General features: G+C 32.3%; 4 protein-coding genes and 1 long non-coding RNA gene across 6 annotated transcripts in view; 2 read left to right on the top strand and 3 right to left on the bottom strand.

The window, feature by feature from the left end:
- LOC139499401 (uncharacterized) overlaps nucleotides 1-22,702 on the bottom strand; it is a 333,926-nt gene that overhangs the window by 185,781 nt on the left and 125,443 nt on the right. The window lies entirely within an intron of this gene.
- Nucleotides 10,453-12,888, top strand: LOC139499312 (uncharacterized). Its single transcript, XM_071287980.1, has one exon. The coding sequence runs from the start codon at nucleotides 10,453-10,455 to the stop codon at nucleotides 12,886-12,888; it is 2,436 nt and encodes an 811-aa protein (XP_071144081.1).
- Nucleotides 13,966-16,195, bottom strand: LOC139499394 (ABC transporter F family member 4-like). The gene is made up of 4 exons (XM_071288072.1): nucleotides 15,965-16,195; nucleotides 15,185-15,322; nucleotides 14,802-14,983; nucleotides 13,966-14,112 (listed from the first exon to the last, which is right to left on the bottom strand). The coding sequence occupies exons 1-3, from the start codon at nucleotides 16,193-16,195 to the stop codon at nucleotides 14,813-14,815; spliced, it is 540 nt and encodes a 179-aa protein (XP_071144173.1). The 3' UTR covers nucleotides 13,966-14,112; nucleotides 14,802-14,812.
- On the bottom strand, nucleotides 17,524-20,093 carry LOC139499392 (uncharacterized). Of its 2 annotated transcripts, none has more exons than XM_071288070.1 (4): nucleotides 19,770-20,093; nucleotides 19,498-19,587; nucleotides 19,230-19,302; nucleotides 17,524-18,924 (listed from the first exon to the last, which is right to left on the bottom strand). In XM_071288070.1, exons 1-4 carry the CDS (start codon nucleotides 20,091-20,093, stop codon nucleotides 18,752-18,754), a joined length of 660 nt encoding a protein of 219 aa, XP_071144171.1. In that variant the 3' UTR covers nucleotides 17,524-18,751. The 2 variants fall into 2 exon arrangements, with proteins under 2 accessions (XP_071144171.1, XP_071144172.1); XM_071288071.1 differs by having other exon boundaries at nucleotides 17,524-18,710.
- LOC139499395 (uncharacterized) lies at nucleotides 18,538-20,732 on the top strand. The gene is made up of 2 exons (XR_011658182.1): nucleotides 18,538-18,650; nucleotides 19,866-20,732. It is a non-coding gene; the product is annotated as an uncharacterized lncRNA (long non-coding RNA).

Raw genomic sequence — 22,702 nt, 5'->3', positions numbered from 1 at the left:
AGATACATTTACAGCCATTTTATTGTTACCACACCAGCACAAAAATATCTTGTAAAACCGTATTAATTTTTTGACTTTTGTTTTGTCCAGTGACTGATATTGTGCTCTCATCAGCAAATAAATCGGTGTTATGATTAGGATTAAACAAAGGAAGGTCATTGATAAAAATTAAAAACAACACCGGTTCCTAATACGGTAACCTTTTACTAAAAGTTTAAAACCAAATATCAGGAGGATCTAGGTTGGTAATTTGTAATTTATGATAGAAATGCAACGAACACTTCACAGGTAGGATGAACGGAAGAACGACAGAAAATATGGAAGAACAAACAAACGTATAAATTGGAACCCAAACCGTAATAACTCTCCCACTCTCATAGTATTAAGGAGAGGGAGCAGGGTACCCCCTCCCTTTTCCCCATTTGTGAAGATAGGAGTTTTTAAAGGCCTTGACTGGTTATACGGGTGAGCCCTCACATGCCCCGTTTGTGGAACATTCTTCTTGATTATCTATGGAGTCAAATAAAGTATGACTATAGCGGGCCCCATCTTTAGCAGTCAGTGCACCTCCCCTCCCCCTTATAAAAATTATAGGTCTGACACTGGCATGGTTGAATTATTATTACCTAATTGTCGACTTAATGTTTTTAATGTTTAAAAACTATTGTGAGAGGCTTTGGCGAGGGCGTCGATAAAGTGCTATGGCGTTGGCGTTGTGGATATTATAACGTATCAGATTTTTTATTCACCCTTTGAAATTGATCTTTCATTGATTGATCATCATCTACATTAACAAATTGAAGGATGTTAATTTATTTTATTATATTGTTAACACCTAAATCAAATAATCAGATTATTCCGTTACACATGTTAGGTAGTCATGCGCATGTCAGAACGAACAATATCGATCCGTCAAGGAGATTGTGAGTATTTTGCCAACGAAACAGCAATCAGACAACACAATTAAAAAATGCATCTAAAAAAGCAGCATAGTGGTCAACGAAAGACTAATGTTAATACAAACAGAGAGACGAAAAATACCAAACGGATATTAAAACTCACAAGTCAAAAACAAACTGATAATGTCATGGCAGAAAACGAGCCCCACCAAAAACCGGAGGTGATATCAGGTGCTACATCAGATAGTTTTAAAATTTGTTTTCTATTTGTGTCGTTCTCTAGTGTAAAACATATTGTGAATAAAAATAAACAGAAACTAGTTTTAAAAGATCTGTCTGCAAGATTAATTTCTCCAAAATAACAAATATTGTATACTCAGTCTTGTAAAAAGCCAACTGTATCATAACTATTAAATTGTATTTTGCATATGAAGGTATATATAATATAGTATTTTTGCTTTTCGCTATTACAAATTTTCTTAAAATATCGGTTGATGATGTCACTGTTCACATATATATAAGGAAGATGTGGTATAAGTGCCAATGAGACAACTCTCCATCCAAGCCACAATTTATAAAAGTAACCACATATTCAATAATAATTGTAAAAAGCAAACAGTTTCTAATGGTCTCAACTTGGAAACTTAATTCAAATAATGATAAGGTTGTTGTCTTTCCTGAAATTGTTTGGCATCTCACCCCTTCTTTTATTAATTTTGTATTTAATATGTATTTTTGATTGATTCAAGCCAATTCAATTGATATCAAATAGTGTGTCTTTCTATGTTGTGATGTTACAGTTTTGAATTAGGTGAGGGTAAAGGTTGATACTTATTAAAACGTTATAAACCGCTGTTGCACATGTCATAATTCAGGAACCTGATACTCAGTGGTTGTCGTTAACTTGTTTATGTTGTTCATAACTATTCTCGTTTCTCGATTTTTATATAGATTAAACCGTTGTTTTCTTTTGTCGAGCATGCGCCTTGTGTCGCAGGAAAGTTTGACATAGGGATAGTGATCCAGCGGTGTCGGCGGCGGCTACTATGGCTGTGTTAGGCAAATTCTTAAAAGCTTCATATGTTAGAAAGAGGAACCCCTTGGTGCTTCATCAGTGATCTGGAAGGTTTTTTTTCACTATGGGCCCAGGGCCCCTAAAAAATAATTCAATGGGCCATTTTAAAAATAATGGGCCATGTTGTCAAATGAGTGGCCATTTGAATTGACTTCTGTAAAAAAAAAAAAGTATCAGTAATATTTTGGCAATGAGGTGTTGGTACATGTACTTACCTTAATGATTTTAAATAAAATCATGGATATTGTTCCTGAGTGTGATTTTGTAATTTCAATTTCAATGAATATACAATAACTTCTTCCAACCCCAACAATATTTAAGTTAACCTTTATTTACAATGTTAAAACTGGTACTGTTGCCTTGTTCATTTTCATGTTTTTTTTTGTACATTAAATTTGGGTCTTCGTCGATACCATACTTATTCCAGACGTTCCGTATCAGAGGATATTTCAGGCATTTCCTCTGCACTTCTTGTATTATTATTACTTCGTCACAGTGACAAGAATAACAGTATAGAGTATCATTATTCAAAGAACAAAACAACAAATCGCTGAAGTCATGTTTACAAATGTCAAAACGAGCCAAAGACCAAAAAATGACAAGGACAGTTAAGCGTCTTTTATGGAGACAAAAATTCTATATTCCTAAAAAGTCTTGGGGTTCTTCAATCGAAATAATAGCGAGCTAAACTAAATAAGATTATTATTAGAGTTAAATCTCGTCTGTACTAGCCAAATTTCACAAATTTAAAGTTGTTTTAAAAAAATATATCATGAATGATGGTTAATTACGTTTTTCTGGTTATCAGTTAGACCAGTAGTATATATTGTGTGGCAGCAGCAAATATTTTTGCCACGTTGACAAAATTTTGCCCCCGTCAGCAAAAATTGCATAATATATTTGTTGGATAATATCAAAATATTGATTTTTAATTTGTAAAATATAAAAGAATGTTTTTATTTTTTTTTTCACTGCATTAAACAATTTTAATGCATTACCAAATCAATTTAACATTGTTGATTATGCTGGATATGGAAGTAGTAAAAGTAAATTGAACATTTAAAAAAAATTTTCATTTCATTAAACAATTTAACGCATTACCAATCATTTAAATTGTTGATATGCTGGATATGGAAGTAGTAAAAGGAACATTTAAAACAATTTGAGAGCTTTAATTTGATAAAAGTTTAATTGGTAAATATAATAATTAACCCTAACCCTAACCCTAACCCTAACCCTAACCCTAACCCAAACAAAAATATCATACATTATAAATTATTATTATTATTAATAAAACATGGATGAGATAGAATCATGTGAAAATATAGCCAGACTTGATAACATATTCGATATAATATAGGCAAAGTCAGTTTTTGACATTCTGAAGAAGGAAAATCAAGTGGAACACATAAGTGGAGGAAATGCATGGGATTTTTTTTATCAAGTAGAAACAGATAAAGTGTACACCGATTTTGTTAATTTAGTCAGACAATCAAATATTCCAGATAATGTGAGAGTCTACTATCAACTTACATTTTTACAATCAACAGATTGGAAAAATACTATATTGAAAACACCGCACAGAGCATCTCGCATAATAGATAAAGTTGAAAAAATGATAGATTTGGAACCTATTTTTAACAATGGAAAATGATGATTTAGATGAAAAACTTAGGAATGTATATTACAATACAGCAAATGGTGGGAGCATACCTAGTGCTGAAAAAATTTATCAAACGTTGAAGACATCAAGAGATGGAAATGTACCAAGCGTATACAAGATCAGGAATGGATGGAAAAAATAGACGACTACAATTTACAAAACCTGTAAAACGTAGAATTAAAAGAGTGAAAATAATTGTATCGGAACCGTATGAGCAATACGATGCTGACCTTATGGATGTATCCAACATACAGAAAATATAACAATAAGACACGTTTCCTGTTGGTTGTTATCGATATTTTCACACGGTTTTTATGGATTTATCCATTAAAAAACAAGTTTGGGAAGACAGTAGCTGATGCATTTGAAAAAATCTTCAAACATGGTAAAATCCCTTTGGAAGGTTTCCACAGATGCGGGAAACTGAATTCAAAAACAAAGATTTGAAACGTGTGTTTAAAAAATATGACATTTACCATCATGTCTATTTAAATTCCGACAGTAGTAAAAGCGTCAATAGCAGAGAGGGTCAATTTGACATTTCGGAGGATGATGTTCCGATATTTTACAAAGCATAGAACTTATAGCTATCTCAATGTTCTACAAATTTGGTAGCAAGTTATAATGCAACGCCACATAGAAGTTTAAATAATACAGCTCCAAAAGATGTGAATGAGAAAAACAAATATGATTTGTGGGCATATATGTATAATTAAAACTCCACCCAAAGAAAAACGAATCAGAGAAAAGAAAGAAACATTAAAAGTCAACGTAAAAGAGGAAACAGTTTCATTTTAAAATCAATGACATGGTAAGACTGAGCCATTTGAAGAAACCGTTTCAAAGAGCTTATCAGCAACAGTGGACCTCCGAAATATTTAAAATATATAGACGATTTCTAATACATGGGAAAATCTTTTATAAAGTACAAGATTTTTTGGACAAGGAAGTTGTAGGCAATTTCAATTATACAGAGTTGCAGCGTGTGAAAAAGGAGGCTGACGCATTGTGGTTTGTTGAGAAAGTGCTTAAATGGCGAAGGCGGAATGGTCAACGTGAGGGTTATGTAAAATTCCAGGATTGGGATAAACGTTTTTGTCAGTGGATTCCTGAGAGAGATATTGTTGACTTTTAAAATGAGCTTTTACATGGTCATTAACAGTAACAAAAATTTAGACATTTACCCACATAACAGACCACACAAATTCCGTACATATCTTCAGACGCCAATAGTGATGAAATCAAAATGGAAAGTCGCATTAGTTGATATTAAATTATCATCAAATAATGATCTATATATATATGCAAACATATGCGGTGATGTAATAGTCGATGGTAACAAACAACCCTTATTGAAGCGAATATGTTGCTGCTCTCAAACTGAATACTACCACTTTGATCAACTTGCATACATTCCAGTGGTGAAAAGTGAAATAAGAGACATTGAATTCTTTATTACTGACATGCAAGGGAGTCATGCATCATTTTTAAAAAATCCAGTGTCGATTACACTGCACTTCAGGTCGTATTCCATACTTTGCATGATAATCATGGAATTGAACAATTTCTCAATATGTGCTAGACCCTAGGACATGGATAATGTACTATGAAAATCTAGCGAATGACAAACATCACAATTCATATCTTAATAATTCCTACAGAAGAACTATCCAGAGTGGTGGTTCCCTCACTAATTCAGCAAGCTAGCTTCATGGAACCAATCACATTACCACAAAGTAAACCACATGCGCAATCACCCATTAAACTTGTAACACATGCACAGCAGCAGGTGGAAAATGCTAAGTCGGAAATTAGTCGAGCTGTGAAAAAGATAAAACGCAAACGTGGGAAGTTACAAAACAGTAATAGAAAAAGCCATAGAGGGGAGCAGAAGAAAACGAAAAAGACAAAGAAAGGAGGAAGGAAAAATAAAACAAACAGTAAGAAAGGAAGTGTACAGAGTGTGAAAAAAAGATTAAAGAATCAGCTAATTGAAAAGGATATTTTCCAGTAAAATTCAAAATGGCTAAAATAAATCCTGAACATTTCATGAGCTGCAACCAAGTCAGTTGTCTTTATTCAATCTACCAGGTCATCAAACTGCAGTCACAAGAATCACATTGAACATATTCGACCAGCTGCAACTTTTACAAAGGACATCGCCAATAGAGTTTCACATATCTGGTGGAACAGAGTATCTAGACTTAAGTAAATCAACAATGCATGTACGTCTAAGACTTAAAAGAGGAGATGGAACCATAGCAGATAGCAGTGACGTTATTGCGGGCCTGTGAACCTATGTTTTGCATGCATTATTTAATCAAATAGATGTTTTAATTCAAAATAAAATTGTCACATCTTCAACAGGATTTTACCCTTACAAAGCTTATATGCAAACTTTATTGAAATATGGGAAAGAAGCTAAAGAATCGCAGCTCTCAAGTCAATTATGGATAGACGATCATCAAGGAACATTGGATGATGCAGATTGTAACACAGGATCAAATCTTGGGCTCTACAGAAGAACAGCATACATAAAAAATGGTAAAACTGTTGATCTTGAAGGAAACATTTTCCATCCCCTGTTTTCAATGAATCGTTACATATTAATCAAGTAGAGTTACTGTGTGAAATTCTACAGATCGAGACCAGAATTTTATCTAATGTCGGTTGATGAAGATGCTGATTATTACCTTGAGATTGAAGATATGTATCTATCAATAGCAAAGATCCACGTTCACCCCGGCATTGTAATATGGCCACGATTCTATACTCAGGACAGTAAACGCTAAATATCCCATTGTGCAAAATGATGTTCGCACATTTTCACTTCCAGCTGGTCAAATAAGTTTTAACTTCAACAACATCTTCCAGAATAATAGACCCAATAAGGTATTGATAGCCTTTACGGGGAGTCAAAAACATAGCAGGTGACTACTCACTATGTCCGTGGACATTCAAACATTGCCACCTAAGTGAAATAAATCTTAAAGTTGAGGGAGTGCCAGTTTCCGGGAATCCTGTCAGAGTAAAATTTGACTCGTCAAGTGGAGAATCATCCATTGTTTGCATTTCGCAAATCTATTTGAGGTTGCTGGGAAAACTCTGCAAGACTGTGGTAATGGATTAAACAGAGACAGGTTTTCTGAAGGATATGCCTTGTATGCCTTTCAACTGGAACCAATTTTTGAAGGTTTAGATTATTTAACATTGAAAAGGAATGAACGTGTCAATTTGGAATGCACATTTGATTCTCCCCTCACTGAAACAACAACTATAATCATTATAGTGAATTTAGTGGATATTTTGAAATAACTCAACTCGAGACATCATAATTCAAGAATGAAACACTATGCAATTGGAGTGTATGATTAATTGTGATGAACTAATGAAGGATAAAATTGTTGGTATATTTGCAGCAGATCAGATACCTAAGATAGTGAGAAATCGACCCATGGGATTTATTTGTAACACTGAAAATCATTTTGAGAATGGTGCACACTGGATCGCCTTTTTCATAAATGAGGAACGAAGAGGGATATTTTTCGACAGCTTCGCACACTCTCCCGATTAGTATTCACGTCACTTCTTAAAATTCTTTGAACACAATGCGATATCTCTGGAAATAAATCAAAAACGATTACAGAGTGAGAAGTCATCAGTATGCGGTCAATATTGCATTTTCATCTTATCACTCTTATGTAGAGAGTATGATCTAACTAACATTCACGATTTTTTCAGTGATAATCATCAAGCAAACGACATCTTTGTTTTCAATGTGATTGGTAAAACCTATTCACACTGCATATGAAAAAGTGTTTAAAATGATGAGACACATGGTAACAATCATCATTCGAGCAAGAGGTGATCATCATGAGTTTGGTGAAATTCAAACACCCATGACTTCAATATGTGTCGGTCCCAACGGGTTCAGGAAAAACTACATACATTAAAAGATTATTAGAGAACGCTCAGGAAATGTTTACAATACCACCTCAGAAGATATACTACTGTTACAGCATATGGCAAGATGTCTTCGATGAATTGAAAAAAACTGTCTCCAACATTTCATTTCAACTGGAACTGCCTGATGAAAGTGATTTTCTTGTTGATAAGGATATACACACATTATGGATCATTGATGATAAAATGGATGAAGTAGTGGACTGTAAACTGATGCAGAAGATTTATTGCGTTTTAAGTCATCACACCTTAACATCAATTATTTTTATACTACAAAATTTATATCAGAAGGGGAAGGTTATGCGATCAATCAGTTTGAATTCTCACGTCTTTTTTCTTTTCAAAAATGGTAGAGATTCACTGCAAATACAATCTTTAGCTCGACAAATGTTTCCAGGTCAAGTTCGCTTTTTCATGGACGTTTACCAACGTGCAATTAGCAGACCATACAATTGCTTGATAGTGGATATAGCACCAGGTTCAAACCCTGAATATCAGTTGCGCGCAAATCCTTTTCCGGGGGAGGACACGATTGTTTATCAACCAAAATGATTTTAAAAGAATCAAGTAGAAGCTTCCTTAAATTATTGGCGAACACTACACCTGAACAATCTGCTCAAATCATAAAAAGCACGACCACAGACAATTACAACTATTAGTAGAAATAGTATTCAACTGTCTAAAAAGCGTCATACCATTGTCTGAGAGGGTTAAAAGGAATCTTTCAACTTTTGCAAAGTCATTCGTGCTGTGGTAGTTAATAATATAACACCTCAGTTGAGGAGAAAACGTTTACTGAAGATAATTGTTATTATTCCAACATTGATATCATCCTTTTTTCAAATACTATGACTCGGGAGTTAATACTATTACCCAAGGGAGAAATATGAAAGATTGATGAATATGTCCAACCAATGTGAAATTGTTAATGTGAAAGAAAAAGAAAAGGAATATGATGGTAAAGATAGTGACAGTATAAAAACAGAAATAAACCTAGAAGAAGATGTAACCAAACAACATGGTAGTGGTCAGGTTTTGCAAAAAACAGAATTGAAAAATTTAAAAGAAACTGTAGATCGATCAAAATCAGACAATCAAGAGGAAAATAGGATGGATGTTGATGAATATGATGGTGCAGCAGAGGGTAAAGCTATCAAGATGTCTCCTGAAAAATTCTTAAGAAATGTGGAAAAATCGCAAAATCGCAAAAGATTAAAGAGTAAATGGTTATCATTTCATTTGTAATGAAGAAGTGGATTATTTAAAACTATTGGAGACTTCAATCAATCACTTGTATTTTTCTTTAAATTTGTCTATATTTATATATGTATATAATATATTGTCTATTTGTATATTTACACTGTGTACCTTTAAATTTAATTAATAAAATAAATATTTAGATAACATATGTTCGCCTATTAGTTCTAGTCCACGATCGCGTAGTATATATAAAACGTTGAAAGTGCTATTGATATCACAATTGTCATGGCTGATGATCATTTCTGCGAGGATTTATTGCGTCTTTATCCTGACAGTAACCCTCAATATCAACAGCAGTTGCGAGAGTTAAATGATCGATTGAGTGTTGATAATGACAACAGATCAAATCTTACGGTTAAGGTCTATTCATGTTATTATTGTAAACTTCTGTTTGATCACCCTTCCAAACTGAAGAGACACCAGAGAAACAGTTGTACATTTCCATGTCGACAATGTGATAGACATTTTGATTCAGCGGAAAATTTGTTTAAACATAGCAACATCGATCATACAACTTATCAGACTGGTTCAGGAAACACTGATTCAAATTCACATACTACAATCAAACATAAAAGTGTGGATAAGTCTGCTCTCTTGGGAATAGCACGAGCTCGTTTCATTTATCCGAATGAGGATAATGGGGAAAAGTATGATCTTCTAGCATTTTTATCTGGAATTAAGCATGAGGTAAAAACTCATTTACAAGAGATGTGTGATGAACTCGGTCATATTAAGTGGTATATGAATTGTCTTGTGCAAATGATCAAGCCGAATGGAGGTGAAGGTGGTAATGATTTAAAGAATAATGCACATTTTATCTCGAAGACATCGAATCTAGTTGATAGAGCAAATATAGATGATGAACATGATATTAATGTGACATATCAAAAAATATTCAAAAGTTTTGATGAGTATATACGAAATGGGAGCGGTTGGTCATTAGATCATATTAAACACATTGAGATTAATACAGCTAAATATAAACCTTTAGGCGGTGGATCGTATATACCCCTACCAAGAACTCTTGCTGCAACCAGAGCGTTACTCAACATAAGAAACTTAGATGAAAAATGTTTTGTATATGCTATTATAGCATCCATACATCCTACGTGTTCAGGTGACCCTTCTAAAGTGCATCACTACATCCCATATGAACATGAATTGAACATGGAAGGTATACAATTGCCCGTTGCACCATCATTTGTGAGTAAATTTGAAAGGCAGAATAACATTTCAGTAATGGTGTTAGGATTTGAAGAGGGTGAATTTTTCCCCCTCCATGTAACAGGTCTAAGAGAAGCTCATCATGAAGTTGACTTATTGTATTTGAAAAGTGGGAATAAAAGTCACTGGTGTTTGATTACAGATCTCAATAGACTTTTATATCGAACAAAATGCTTGGGACGCAGTCATAAGTATTGCAGATTCTGTTTATCAGGTTTCACCAGTGAACATACTTTAGAGAAACATATAAAATACTGCTCAAAATTTGAAGCTCAACATGTGACATATCCCACCAAGGGGTAGACGATATACTAACATTTCAAGATCACGCCAAACAGTTACAAACATCATTTGTTATTTATGCTGACATGGAAACATTTTGCGAACCTATGGTTACTGAAGAGCCAGAAGATAATCGAACCAGCACAACGAAATTAACAAAGTTGATACCATGCGGGTACGGTTATCAAGTTGTTTGCATCGATGACAGATACACTCAACCACCTAAAATATATAGAGGTGAAAATGTTAGTGAACACTTCCTTCATAGTCTTCTTGACGAAAATAAACGTATAAAGGCTATTTTGAACAATCCTGAACCCTTGTGCATGACTGTTGAAGATGAGGAAGATTTTCAATCAAGTACACATTGCCACATTTGCATGGAAGAATTTACAGATTCCACTATCCGCGTTCGAGACCATGCACATGTTTCAGGTAAATTTCGTGGCGCTTCATGCAGAGATTGCAATCTTAATTTTAAAGAACACACATTCGTGCCAGTTATATTTCATAACCTGAAACAGTTTGATGCACATTTAATCTGTTCCTCGATAGGTATTTTCAAGAGTGAAGAAATTGGCTGCATAGCCACGAATGCAGAAAAGTACATCAGTTTCAACCTATCCAATCTGCGCTTTATCGATTCATACCAGTTTTTGAATTGTTCACTAGAGGAATTGGTATCGTCAATGTCTAAGGAGAATCCGAAAGAAACATTTAAACATTTTACAAAAGAATTTGATGATGATAAGCGGATTGCTCTTTTGTTGAAAAAAGGAACATATCCTTACGAATACATTGACAATGCAGCAAGGTTCAATGAAACTGAATTACCCTCTATAGACAAATTCTACAGCAATTTATCAGAGAAAACAATTAGTCAAACCGAGTATGAACATGCGCAACGGGTATGGAATCAAATGAATATTAAGAATATAGGCGAATATCACGATCTTTATCTAAAAACTGACGTTCTATTATTAGCTGATGTATTTGAAACTTTCAGGAAGAAGTGGATAACGAACTATTCCCTCGACCCTGCAAATTATTACACTCTTCCAGGGCTTTCCTGGCAATCTGCATTGAAAATGACTGGTGTGAGACTTGAGCTATTGACAGATCCTACAATGTGGCTCTTCTTTGAGCAGAGTATACGAGGAGGTTTAACAATGGTGAGCTGCAGACATGCAAAAGCAAACAATCCCTACTTGAGCAATTATGATCCAGCTTTACCAACTTCATACTTGATGTATGTAGATGCGAACAATTTATACGGTTTAAGCATGAGCATGCCATTAGCTGTGGGGAAATTCCAGTGGTTGTCAGAAGAGGAAATAAACGATTTCAATGTCTTAAATGTATCCAATAACGCTGACATCGGATATGTCATTGAATGCGATTTGGATTACCCAGATAACTTACACGATCTTCACAATGATTTTCCTCTTGCAGTTGAAAAAGGAGTGATAACAAATGAAATGCTTTCACCTCATTCACGTCATCTGTATGAGCAAGCAAATGATGATGGGAAAGAATACCAACCGAGCACCAAATTGCTAGCTACTTTGAAAGATAAAAAGCATTACATCTTGCACTATGTGAATCTAAAGTTATACCTCAAACTAGGTTTGGTTTTGAAGAAGATTCACAATATAGTTTCATTTGAACAGCGTCCATGGTTGAAACAGTATATTGACTTCAATACCGAAATGAGGAAAAAGGCTACTAGCAATTTCGAGCAAAAACTTTTTAAAAATGGCAACAATGCTATTTTCGGTAAATCAATGGAATCGTTGCGGAAACATATCAACTTCTCTCTCTGTCATAGGTGGGATAAGTTTCAAAAACTTACTGCAAAATCATCATTTAAAAGCTTTAAGATATTCAACGACCACTTGTGCGGCGTGCTACAAACCAAAACAAAAATTTTCTTCAACAAACCAATTTACCTAGGACAAATGATTCTCGATCTGTCAAAGGCGCACATGGTTGATTACTACTACAACCACATGAAAAAACTATACAAGGAGAATGTAACATTATGTTACACAGATACTGACAGTTTCATTATGCATGTGAGAACTGATGACATATATAGAGACATGTCGTTAAACAGTGAGCTATATGACTTTTCAAATTATCCAGCTGATCACCCTCTTTACACCAAAGACAGGAAATCGATTATTGGTTTATTCAAAGATGAATGCAAGTCCATTCAAATGGTGGAATATATCGGACTAAGAGCAAAAATGTATAGTTTTATCACCGCAGACGACAAGGAAACTGTAGTAGCAAAGGGTATTAAAACCCGAAATGTTAGATTCGAACAATATAAAAACACCTTGTTCAATTGTTCTCCACTACTCTCGCATATGTACACTTTGAGAAGTTTCAACCATCAGATTCACATGGTGAAGGTTGTGAAAAGTGGACTATCACCATATGATGACAAGAGACACTTGCTGGATGATAATGTGCATTCGCTAGCATATTTTCATAGAAAATTAAAAGAAAAACATTAATACAATTGTAAATTGAAAAAAAAATCCATATCCGTAATAAATTCAAGAAAAAGAAAACACACTGTACAATAATTATATAATATTTTATTTCATGTAAATAAATATATGATTTTATAATAAAATATATCAACATATTTAAGTTTTATCCGTTTGCTATCAACCTGGGGAAGTGAAATACATAGGGCAATGGGGAGTAGCATGGTAAAATGGCGACTTTAACTTAAAAACCCCAATGAAAATACATAACTTTAAAACCCAAATGGACCTTCAAACAAACTTCAAACATAATGACAATAGGACAATGGGGAATAACACCTTCAAACATTAAGGCAATAGGACAATGGGGAATAACACCTTCAAACATAGGACAATGTGAAATAACACCTTCGAACATTAGAACAATGGGGAATAGCACCTTCAAACATTAGAACAATGGGGAATAACACCTTCAAACATTATGTCAATGGGGAATAACACCTTCAAATGGGGAATAACACCTTCAAACACACCAGTGAAATACATTGGACAATGGGGAATAACACCTTCAAACACGATGAAAATATTACAAATAAATTTTAGATTAAAATATAAGAGACATATTCTTTGGTAAATTAAACACAATTATGAAAATGGGGAATTACACCTTCAAACGCACCAGTGAAATACATTGTGCAATGGGGAAAAAGACCTTCAAACACGATGAAAATATTACAAATAAATTTCTTAAATTTTAGATTAAAATATATGAGACATATTCTTTGGTAAATTAAACACGTGAAAATCGCATGTTTAATATTTTCCTTAAAATATCGGAAAAGTTCTCCCTATTGAACGAAAGTCCGAGTGAATTTAAAACAGACCCTGGGACGTTCTTTAAATGAATGAATATCTCTTCAGATGTGAAATGGCTGCATTCCCTTATCATTTTATTTAATTGATATCTTTGATCAAAAATTTCCTCGGCAGCATTAAACACATCTAATTCGGCAAATCCAGGATTTAAAACAAATTGAAAGTCTGCATAATCCATAAAAATAATTAAAATTGGTGAGGGAATTTTACAAAAAAAATCTCTCATTTGAATATCACATTTTGTTGTTAATTTATTATAAATACATGCAACAGATAAAGTTCTTAATGAAGGTGGAGCTGACCGCTTTCGTTTTTCACTCAGTGTCTTTTTTTCTACTTCTTCTCCCATTGTCCTTTTTCTGTTCTGATTGGCTAAAAGAAATAAATAAGATACATAAACTCTAGTAAAATAGTTTTCACATCATAAATCTACAGATACATGCATGAAAACAAATGAACAAAGTGCGACACCTGTATTAAGAAATTGGATTTCATAATGGAGATTTCTAAAATAAATGAAAAGGATGAATTGAGTAGTGCAAATGTGGAAGAATATTCACTTAAAATGACAGATGAGCATGATTACAATTTTATCAATATGGATACAGCTGAAATCAGTGACCAGTTTCCACAACTGCACTGGCTTGGTGCAAAGATGAAAATTGTCGGATTGTTATTCTGTTCGATAACTCTAGCAGTTATATTAATAAATGGGCCATTAAACAGTGAAAATGATCCTCCATTCATATCTGATGATGTTAAACGAAACAGTAGCGGAAACGATTTATTTTGTAATAAAATGGACACTTTTGCTTTATCTGAAGATATTTTTGTAAATACATGTATATTGAATAGTGAACTGTTTGTATTATTGAGAAATGATCCTCTTAGAAATGAGATCGCTTTAAATCAAAGGCAATGGTTTTATCTTAAAGCGAGTATTTCACATATTGATAAATCAATCTTTGATTGGAAAAATGTTGCTAAGTTATAAATGATTTCTATCCTAACTATTGTATATAAGAACATATTAGAAACAGAATAAAAATTTGATCACTTACTGGTGTTATCTTCACTCGCCATCTTCAACTGCTTCAGAAAGTATGAATCCAGCTCCAGCTGTTTTCTTTTTCTTCTTTAGCCCCTTGAACGGGCCAGATTCTGCTGCAACAATCACCTTTCTGACGTCCGACTCTGACACTCCCGCCTCCTCATCGCTATCGCTGATAGCAATCACCTTTCTCTAAAATAAGAATATCATAATATAGAAAATCATCTTAAAATTTTAAAGTTATTTCAATGTTTTCAATTTTTTTTTTTTTTTTTTTTTTTTTTTTTCTTTTTATGGTACATTTAATTGGATAATTACTTTAAATTCATAAACTTGAAAATTATAACTACTTATTTTGATTTACATAGAAAAAAAAAACAAAAGTTGTTTTACCTTTCTTTTCAAAGTAACTTTTTTTACTTCTTCTTCTTCTACTTCTTCTTCTTCTTCTTCTTCTTCTTCTTCTTCTTCTTCTTCTTCTTCTTCCTCTTCAACAACTATAACCTTCTTTTTCCTGCTAGGTTTTTGCAGCTAAAAAAATTAATATATAATAAAAACAATTGAACGTGTAAGAAATCATATAAATCAACGTTTGCTGTGGGAAAGAAATTCGTATTTATTAGCGGTTGAGAAATTTACCTAGAAACAAAAATGTTGAAATATCTGCAACTGAACGTTTATCAAAACATTTTTTACTTGCTATCAATAACTTTGAAAATTAATACTAACAGTGGTGAAATCAACCCAGAAACAAGTGAAATATCTGCAGCTGAACGCAAGCCGCTTGTAAATACTCTCTATCAATAACTTACTTTTAACTAAAACGTTTGTTGTATATTAAACCTATAAAGTATATATTTATGTTCAATTATTTGCTGTTGAAGGATAATTAGAACGTTTATCATATAGTTTTTACTCGCTTTCAATAACTTTGAAAATTATGTGTACTTACTAGCAGTAGTGAAATTTACGAAAAAACATATAAGGTGAAACATCTGCAGCTGGTGCTTTTATTAAACACTCGCAATATCTTACTTTAAAATAATTTTGTAGATCGCTCCTATTTCTTAGAGAATAAAATATATATCACGCTCAACTATTTGCTGCTGAACGATAATAATTTAGCTATATGTTCATGTAAATATTTACTGCTAAATATTAGAAATCACTAACCTGTTTTTTTATTTCTGCCTCAGCTTTTAAAAGAACTGGCTTCAGATTGCATAGCTCTTTAAACTCATCAGTCCCAAGAGTTATGCTTCTGCTACTTGTTAAACTGCCTATGTGGATATAAACATATCCCTTGTACGGTGTAACCGCAATGTTCTTCTTTCTTCCAAAATTCAACTCAGCCCGCTCTACTTCTCCACCAAATCCCCTCATGTACTCAACCTGGTTCATCATTTTTATCGCTTTATGATAGAATTGAGTGTACCGCGTTAATAAAGGAATAAAGCTTCCGTTTCATTAAATTATGAATAATAGTTTCCAACACTTATTTACTCCTAAAGGCTCGCCAACCTTCCATTATCCATGTTACACCATTTTATTAATTCATATGTAATTTCAGTGTAGATCTGTCCCGATCGCGATTTTTCATGTCAGATTGATCTCCAATATTGCGGCAGTATTTGGATAATACACCTTCTGTTTACATTAAATCTTAGTTCATCAGTTTAAATATAAAGTGTTTATCACCTTTCAAATTTGAAAAGTGATCATTACTCAATAAATTTTGATTGTTTTTATTTAAGATCAATTATATATTATAGATTTGTTCGAACCGGATTTTGATGGTTATTTTTTACATCTCATTACTATTTTTTCTCTCTATATATAATTTTTCCTTCATTAAAACAAAACCTATTTTCTTTTCTTTTCTTTGGATCATATTTTCAATGGTAAATCGAGTTGGATTTTGACGATTATTTTTACATCTCATTACTATCTCCTTTTTTTTCTCTCTCTCTCTCGCTCTAATTTTTTTCATCGTTAAAACACCTTTTTTCTTTTCTTTGGATCATAGTTTCAATGGTGAATCCTATCTCCTTTTTCTCTCTCTCTATTTTTTCCTTCGTTAGAACATAAGCGACTTTTTTCTTTTCTTTGGATCATCTTTTCTTTGGATCATATTTTCAATGGTGGATCATATCTCCTTTTTCTCTCTCTCTCTATTTTTCCCCCTACATGCTACTTTTTTCTTTTCTTTTCTTTGGATCGTAGTTAATTGTTTTGCTCATGACTTTTTTGCAGCTAGCTAATTTTTCCCATGTGTAAATATTTCATTTGATAAGATTTGAGATTGAAGCTTGTGGATTACCATCTTTTATAATTAATAGTTGATAAAAATGTTTTAAGCAAAGTTTTTGTTTTGCAAATTTCTAGATATGCTCTTTTCTTTTCTTTGGATCATTGTAAATGGTGAATCTTGTTTTGTTCATGACTTTTTTTTCAGCTAGCTTCTTTTTTCCTGTGTAAATATTTCATTTTCTTGACAAGATTTGAGATTGAAGCTTGTGGTTTGACCTCTTTGAAGAGTTGTCTCATCAGCAATTAAACCATATTTCTTTTATAATTAATAAATTTAAAGTAGATAAAAATTAATTAAGCAAAGTTTTTGTTTGCAAATTTCTAGATGATATACAAATGGTGTCAACTGGTAATCATCCACATTGATTGGGGTAGCAATGCAGTGGGAAAAGTTTAAGAAAAGTCTAATTTATTAACACATATCAAATACAAATACTTTATTCCATGAAACAACATAGTAAGTTTCAAAACAAATCAAGTTTTCTGCACTATTTATATAACAATTGTAAATAATATAAACAAGAGAACTATCAAATGAAATTTGGTTATAAAAAACTTACATCATTTGTAATGCACCATTTTTTTTCACATAAAACATGTTATAGAAAGCACCATGACAGCGGTTACAAATCAAGAATTTTTATATATTTATCTCTAGGTTTAACTTAATCATATAGCACTATAAAAAGTAATAAAAACAAAAGAAAAAAAGTTTAAGCAAACACAATATGATAAAATATGCGATAATATGTTGTAATTAAATTTGGATGCTGTAAATTCTCATATGAAAAAATTCCAAAGATGAAAATGATGATAAAGTAAACATAAAAACAAAAAGTTCTCCAAACATTATATACATATATATATTATTTACATATATACAATAATACCAATCATATTTGTTTTTTAATTTAATTTATTTCTATTACAAAACTAAACATATGTAAATGGAAAACTAAAAAGAATAATTTAATGAAAGGAATAGATTAATAATGAACTTTAATACCAGAGAAAGTAGATTATTTAATGAAAAGAATAGATTTATAATGAAATTTATGGTTTGAATGAGCATGAAACATATAAACTAAGGTGAATTTATAAAAACAAACTACATGTATACTACTATTTACAATATAATAAAATGAGAGTAGAGAAATGCGAGTATAATCAAAATCTTTTCTTTAATTAAAATAAAGTGTAACTAATCCAAATAAATCAAATGAAAGAAAATTGAAAAGTTTTGGTGATATAATTTTTCATAATATAAGTAGATTTGTAGAATACATCCTCATCAGTGATTATTAAAATTTAGATAACAGTGTATAAATAAGTTTATAAAATTTAGAAAAAAGATTATAAAATTTAGAAAAAAAAAAATAAAAAAAATATAAAATTTAGAAAAAAAATTTAAAAAATTTCATAAAATTTAAAAGTTTAGAAAATTAATCATAGGTTAGTCTCTGTGGCCGAATAGATATCCTGTTTGATCTTCTCAATATTCTTGGTGGTTGTTGTTGTGCTGGGGCTACTCGTCTGTTATTTTCACGTGGTGGAAAAAAATAATTTATAATTTCTTGAAGCCTTTCATAAATTGCGATGAGGATATATTCTACAAATTAAAAAGTAGTAAATACAGAGATAGATATTAACTTAAACAGTTTTTTTTGGTGTATTAACAAAATCTGCAATTTCTATTTCGGATAGTGAATCTGCATCGACATTGAAGGAGAATTGGTGTTGGCGGAAATTGGTTTTTGCAGTTCTCTTCTTTTTGCAGATGCAAAATAACATCAGCGACAAGAGCATAACACATGCTAGAGATGCTGTAAAGATAAATTTGAATATGTCACTTACTTTAAAAATTATAAAATATATTGATATATATAAATAGATTAGACCATTGGTTTTTCTGTTTGAATTGTCTTTATAGCTTACTGTTTGGTGTGAGCTTTTGCTCTGTGTTGAAGGTCATACTTTGATCTATAATACATTGGCACTCATACCGCATCTTTTTCTTATTTATAAATAAGTGTTTTTATTAGAACATGTATATATTTTTATTTTATTTATTTATTTTATTTTTATATTGTTTGTCAATCAAATAAATAAATTAAATTTAGATACTTACCAAAAATCATTATAAGAATGATCTTAATATTATCTAGACCCTTGTCTTCCTCCTGTGCATGTGGTGTTGACTTCTGAAATAAAGAAATAAAATCATGTATTTCATGAAAATGTTGATATTAAAAAATCTTATCCTTCACATTTTAATTTGTTTTTAAGCACTATACTATAGAGAATACAAATTGACTCGTTCATGTACATGTATTTCCTAATAAAAATAGAAAACAAAACGGACGTTTTAATTAAAAAAATATCAGATAAATGCTTACCAGTTGTTTATCAGTGGTGCCGATTGACAATGTGGATCCTGGTGTTACTCTTGTTGCTGCTGTTGTTGTTGTAGAAGCTATGACTCCATTCTGTAAAAAAAAAATATACATAATGTAAGAAATGTTTTACACAATAAAATTAATAAATAATATATAAGATCTGCTCATAGTTTAGGTTGTTTCTAGTCACTTTACATATAGAGACAATACTACGTGATTACTTTAAAGCTCTTATTATTCTGTTATTCTTTTCTAATTTCCTATATACTTACATCACAATGTATACCATTAACAATTGTTATTGTTTCTGGTGCTGCTAAAACATTGCTGCATTTAGAATTTCCTTGTTTGATCTCAATTGAATGCAGGTCTCTATTATTTGCAAGGTCCAATTGTCCGGCAACAAAAAATCTTTCGAATACGACTTTCTTTACATCTAGTCGGATTCTGGTGTTGTAGAGCCCTGCTCCAGTCCATCTGCAATGGAGAGTATCCCCCTCCACTGTGCATACATCTCTCAATTCATGCGAGCATGAAACAGCTGACATTGTGAAACAAATGATGATGAATATAAACATGGTGTTGATGGGTGACATTTTGCAAATATTTTGAGGAATTAAATACCCGGATGAGAAATAAAAACAATAGTCTAATTAGGGAATAAATTAGGGGTAATTAATTCCGTGATATATGGTTGGGATAAGAGTGGTAGATGGATAAGGTTTAATTAATGTTTGAGTATGGATTGTTTTAATAAATAATAATAATAGTTTTTACAATATACGCTAGGGTTAGGGTTAATTAATATATTTTCAATTCTTATTCATTTTTGTTACAAATGAAACTTAAAAGTTTTATAAAATTTCTTCTCTCAACGCGAAGTCATTTAATCTTCTATTTTTTCAGTTTTACTTTTAACTTCTTTATCCAAAATATTAACAATTTAAATTGTCTATATGTTAAATGCGATGGAAAATAAATCAAAACATTCTTTTATAAGTGAAAAAACAAAATTTTCATTTAATATTATACAACAGTTATATTATGTAATTTTCTTGACGTCTGCAAAATGCAACGTGTGAAAAAATCAAAACAGTCTTTTATATTTCTACAAATTTTAAAATCCAATATTTTGATATTATTCAACAAATATATTATACAATTTTGCTAGCGGGAACAAATTTTTGTCAACGTGGCAAAAATATTTGCTGCTGCCACACAATATATACTACTTAGACCGCATGGTTCTATTATTACAATAGGAAAACACGCGAGACGTTAAATCGCATGGTTCTATTATCATAGGGAAACACCCGAGACGTCCCAAATTATATAGGTACTCCTATTATTGGAGGAACATTTACACAGTTGTGTACACACACATGGCGGCACGGAACACGATCGGAAATTCATTTGACAATATCTAAACGTTTCGAAACGAAGTGAAAAATATCGTGCGCCACGTGGGCGCTTGCATTTGTCACTGTATGCGCCATTTCTTGTCAATATGCGCTATAGGCGCAGGGCGCACGTCCTCCCCGATCACTGCTTCATACGTTGTTTATATATGCCTCATGTTCCGAAGTTTCCGTCTGTCACATGTCCTGTTACCCTAACATAGACATACTTCTATTAGACTGTTACAAACATTGATGATGATTTCTACGTGTGTGAAAAACAAACATGTCATCTATTCCTTTTTCTACAATATTGACAGCTAGCAAGACATAGTACCTTCTATTAAAACAAAACAAATCCTATTATTTTTTTCAAACATTTAGGAAAATAATAAATGCTTACAAATATTTTTCTTTTTTAAGAAAAAACATATGCAGGGGTATTATCTTCTTTGTTTTTATCACTCATGTTTTGATAATGTAGGCTAGGGGCTGTTTTCAAAGTTTTGTGAAATGTTAGTTTTTCTGAGTTTTAGAAAGGCTTCAAAACAAGACAGAATACAGTGCAGCATTCAAAACAGATAGTGCCGTGCCTTATATTTCTTTATTTATATAACTGTCTTTTAGCCAGTTGATGAGCAGAATTTTTGGTAGAATTCTTTTTTAATAACTTCTAGGGACAATAAACACTAAACTGATAGAAATTTATAAACCGTTATTTTCTTTATTAACCTAGATAATGAATTTCGCTGAATTTCAAAATACTTCAGTGGTTTGAATTTACATGTCTGGCAAATTTCTTTTAGAAAAAACAAAACAAAAACGATATTGAAATGTCATTTTTTTAAGCTTTTGTTTGATGTCCCGACATACGTTTGTGTTAAATCGAGTTTTGTGGTGTTTGCGAAGACACTCGTCTGTTATTATCGACGAATTCAACACTGCGTACCCCTTCTGGAACAACTATTGTGACTCACATCGTGATATAGTAGTTCATGTTGTCTGACCTTATGTTATTTTCCCTTTTTTGTTATTAACATTTGTTTTACACTGTTTTAATTCTGTACGATTGTTTCTTGTGATATTGGTTCACTGTAAATCAAGTCTGATAAATCAGGTATTACCTTTAAAAATGCTGACAAATAATACCCAGCGAATAATGATACAGTTACAGTAATCGAGGAGGTGCATTCGATGTTGTAATGATACAGTTACAGTAATCGAGGAGGTGCATTCGATGTTATAATGATACAGTTACAGTAATCGAGGAGGTGCATTCGATGTTGTAATGATACAGTTACAGTAATCGAGGAGGTGCATTCGATGTTGTAATGATACAGTTACAGTAATCGAGGAGGTGCATTCGATGTTGTAATGATACAGTTACAGTAATCGAGGAGGTGCATTCGATGTTGTAATGATACAGTTACAGTAATCGAGGAGGTGCATTCGATGTTATAATGATACAATTACAGTAATCGAGGAGGTGCATTCGATGTTATAATGATACAGTTACAGTCATCGAGGAGGTGCATTCGATGTTATAATGATACAGTCACAGTAATCGAGGAGGTGCATTCGATGTTATAATGATACAGTTACAGTCATCGAGGAGGTGCATTCGATGTTATAATGATACAGTTACAGTAATCGAGGAGGTGCATTTGATGTTATAATGATACAGTTACAGTAATCGAGGAGGTGCATTCGATGTTATAATGATACAGTTACAGTAATCGATGAGGTGCATTCGATGTTATAATGATACAGTTACAGTGATACAGTTACAATAATCGAGGAGGTGCATT

The sequence above is a fragment of the Mytilus edulis genome, chromosome 12 (assembly GCF_963676685.1).
Source record: "Mytilus edulis chromosome 12, xbMytEdul2.2, whole genome shotgun sequence".
Lineage (NCBI taxonomy): Eukaryota > Metazoa > Mollusca > Bivalvia > Mytilida > Mytilidae > Mytilus > Mytilus edulis.
Note: the sequence above shows the minus strand (reverse complement) of the source record. Positions and strands in the feature narration are given on the sequence as shown.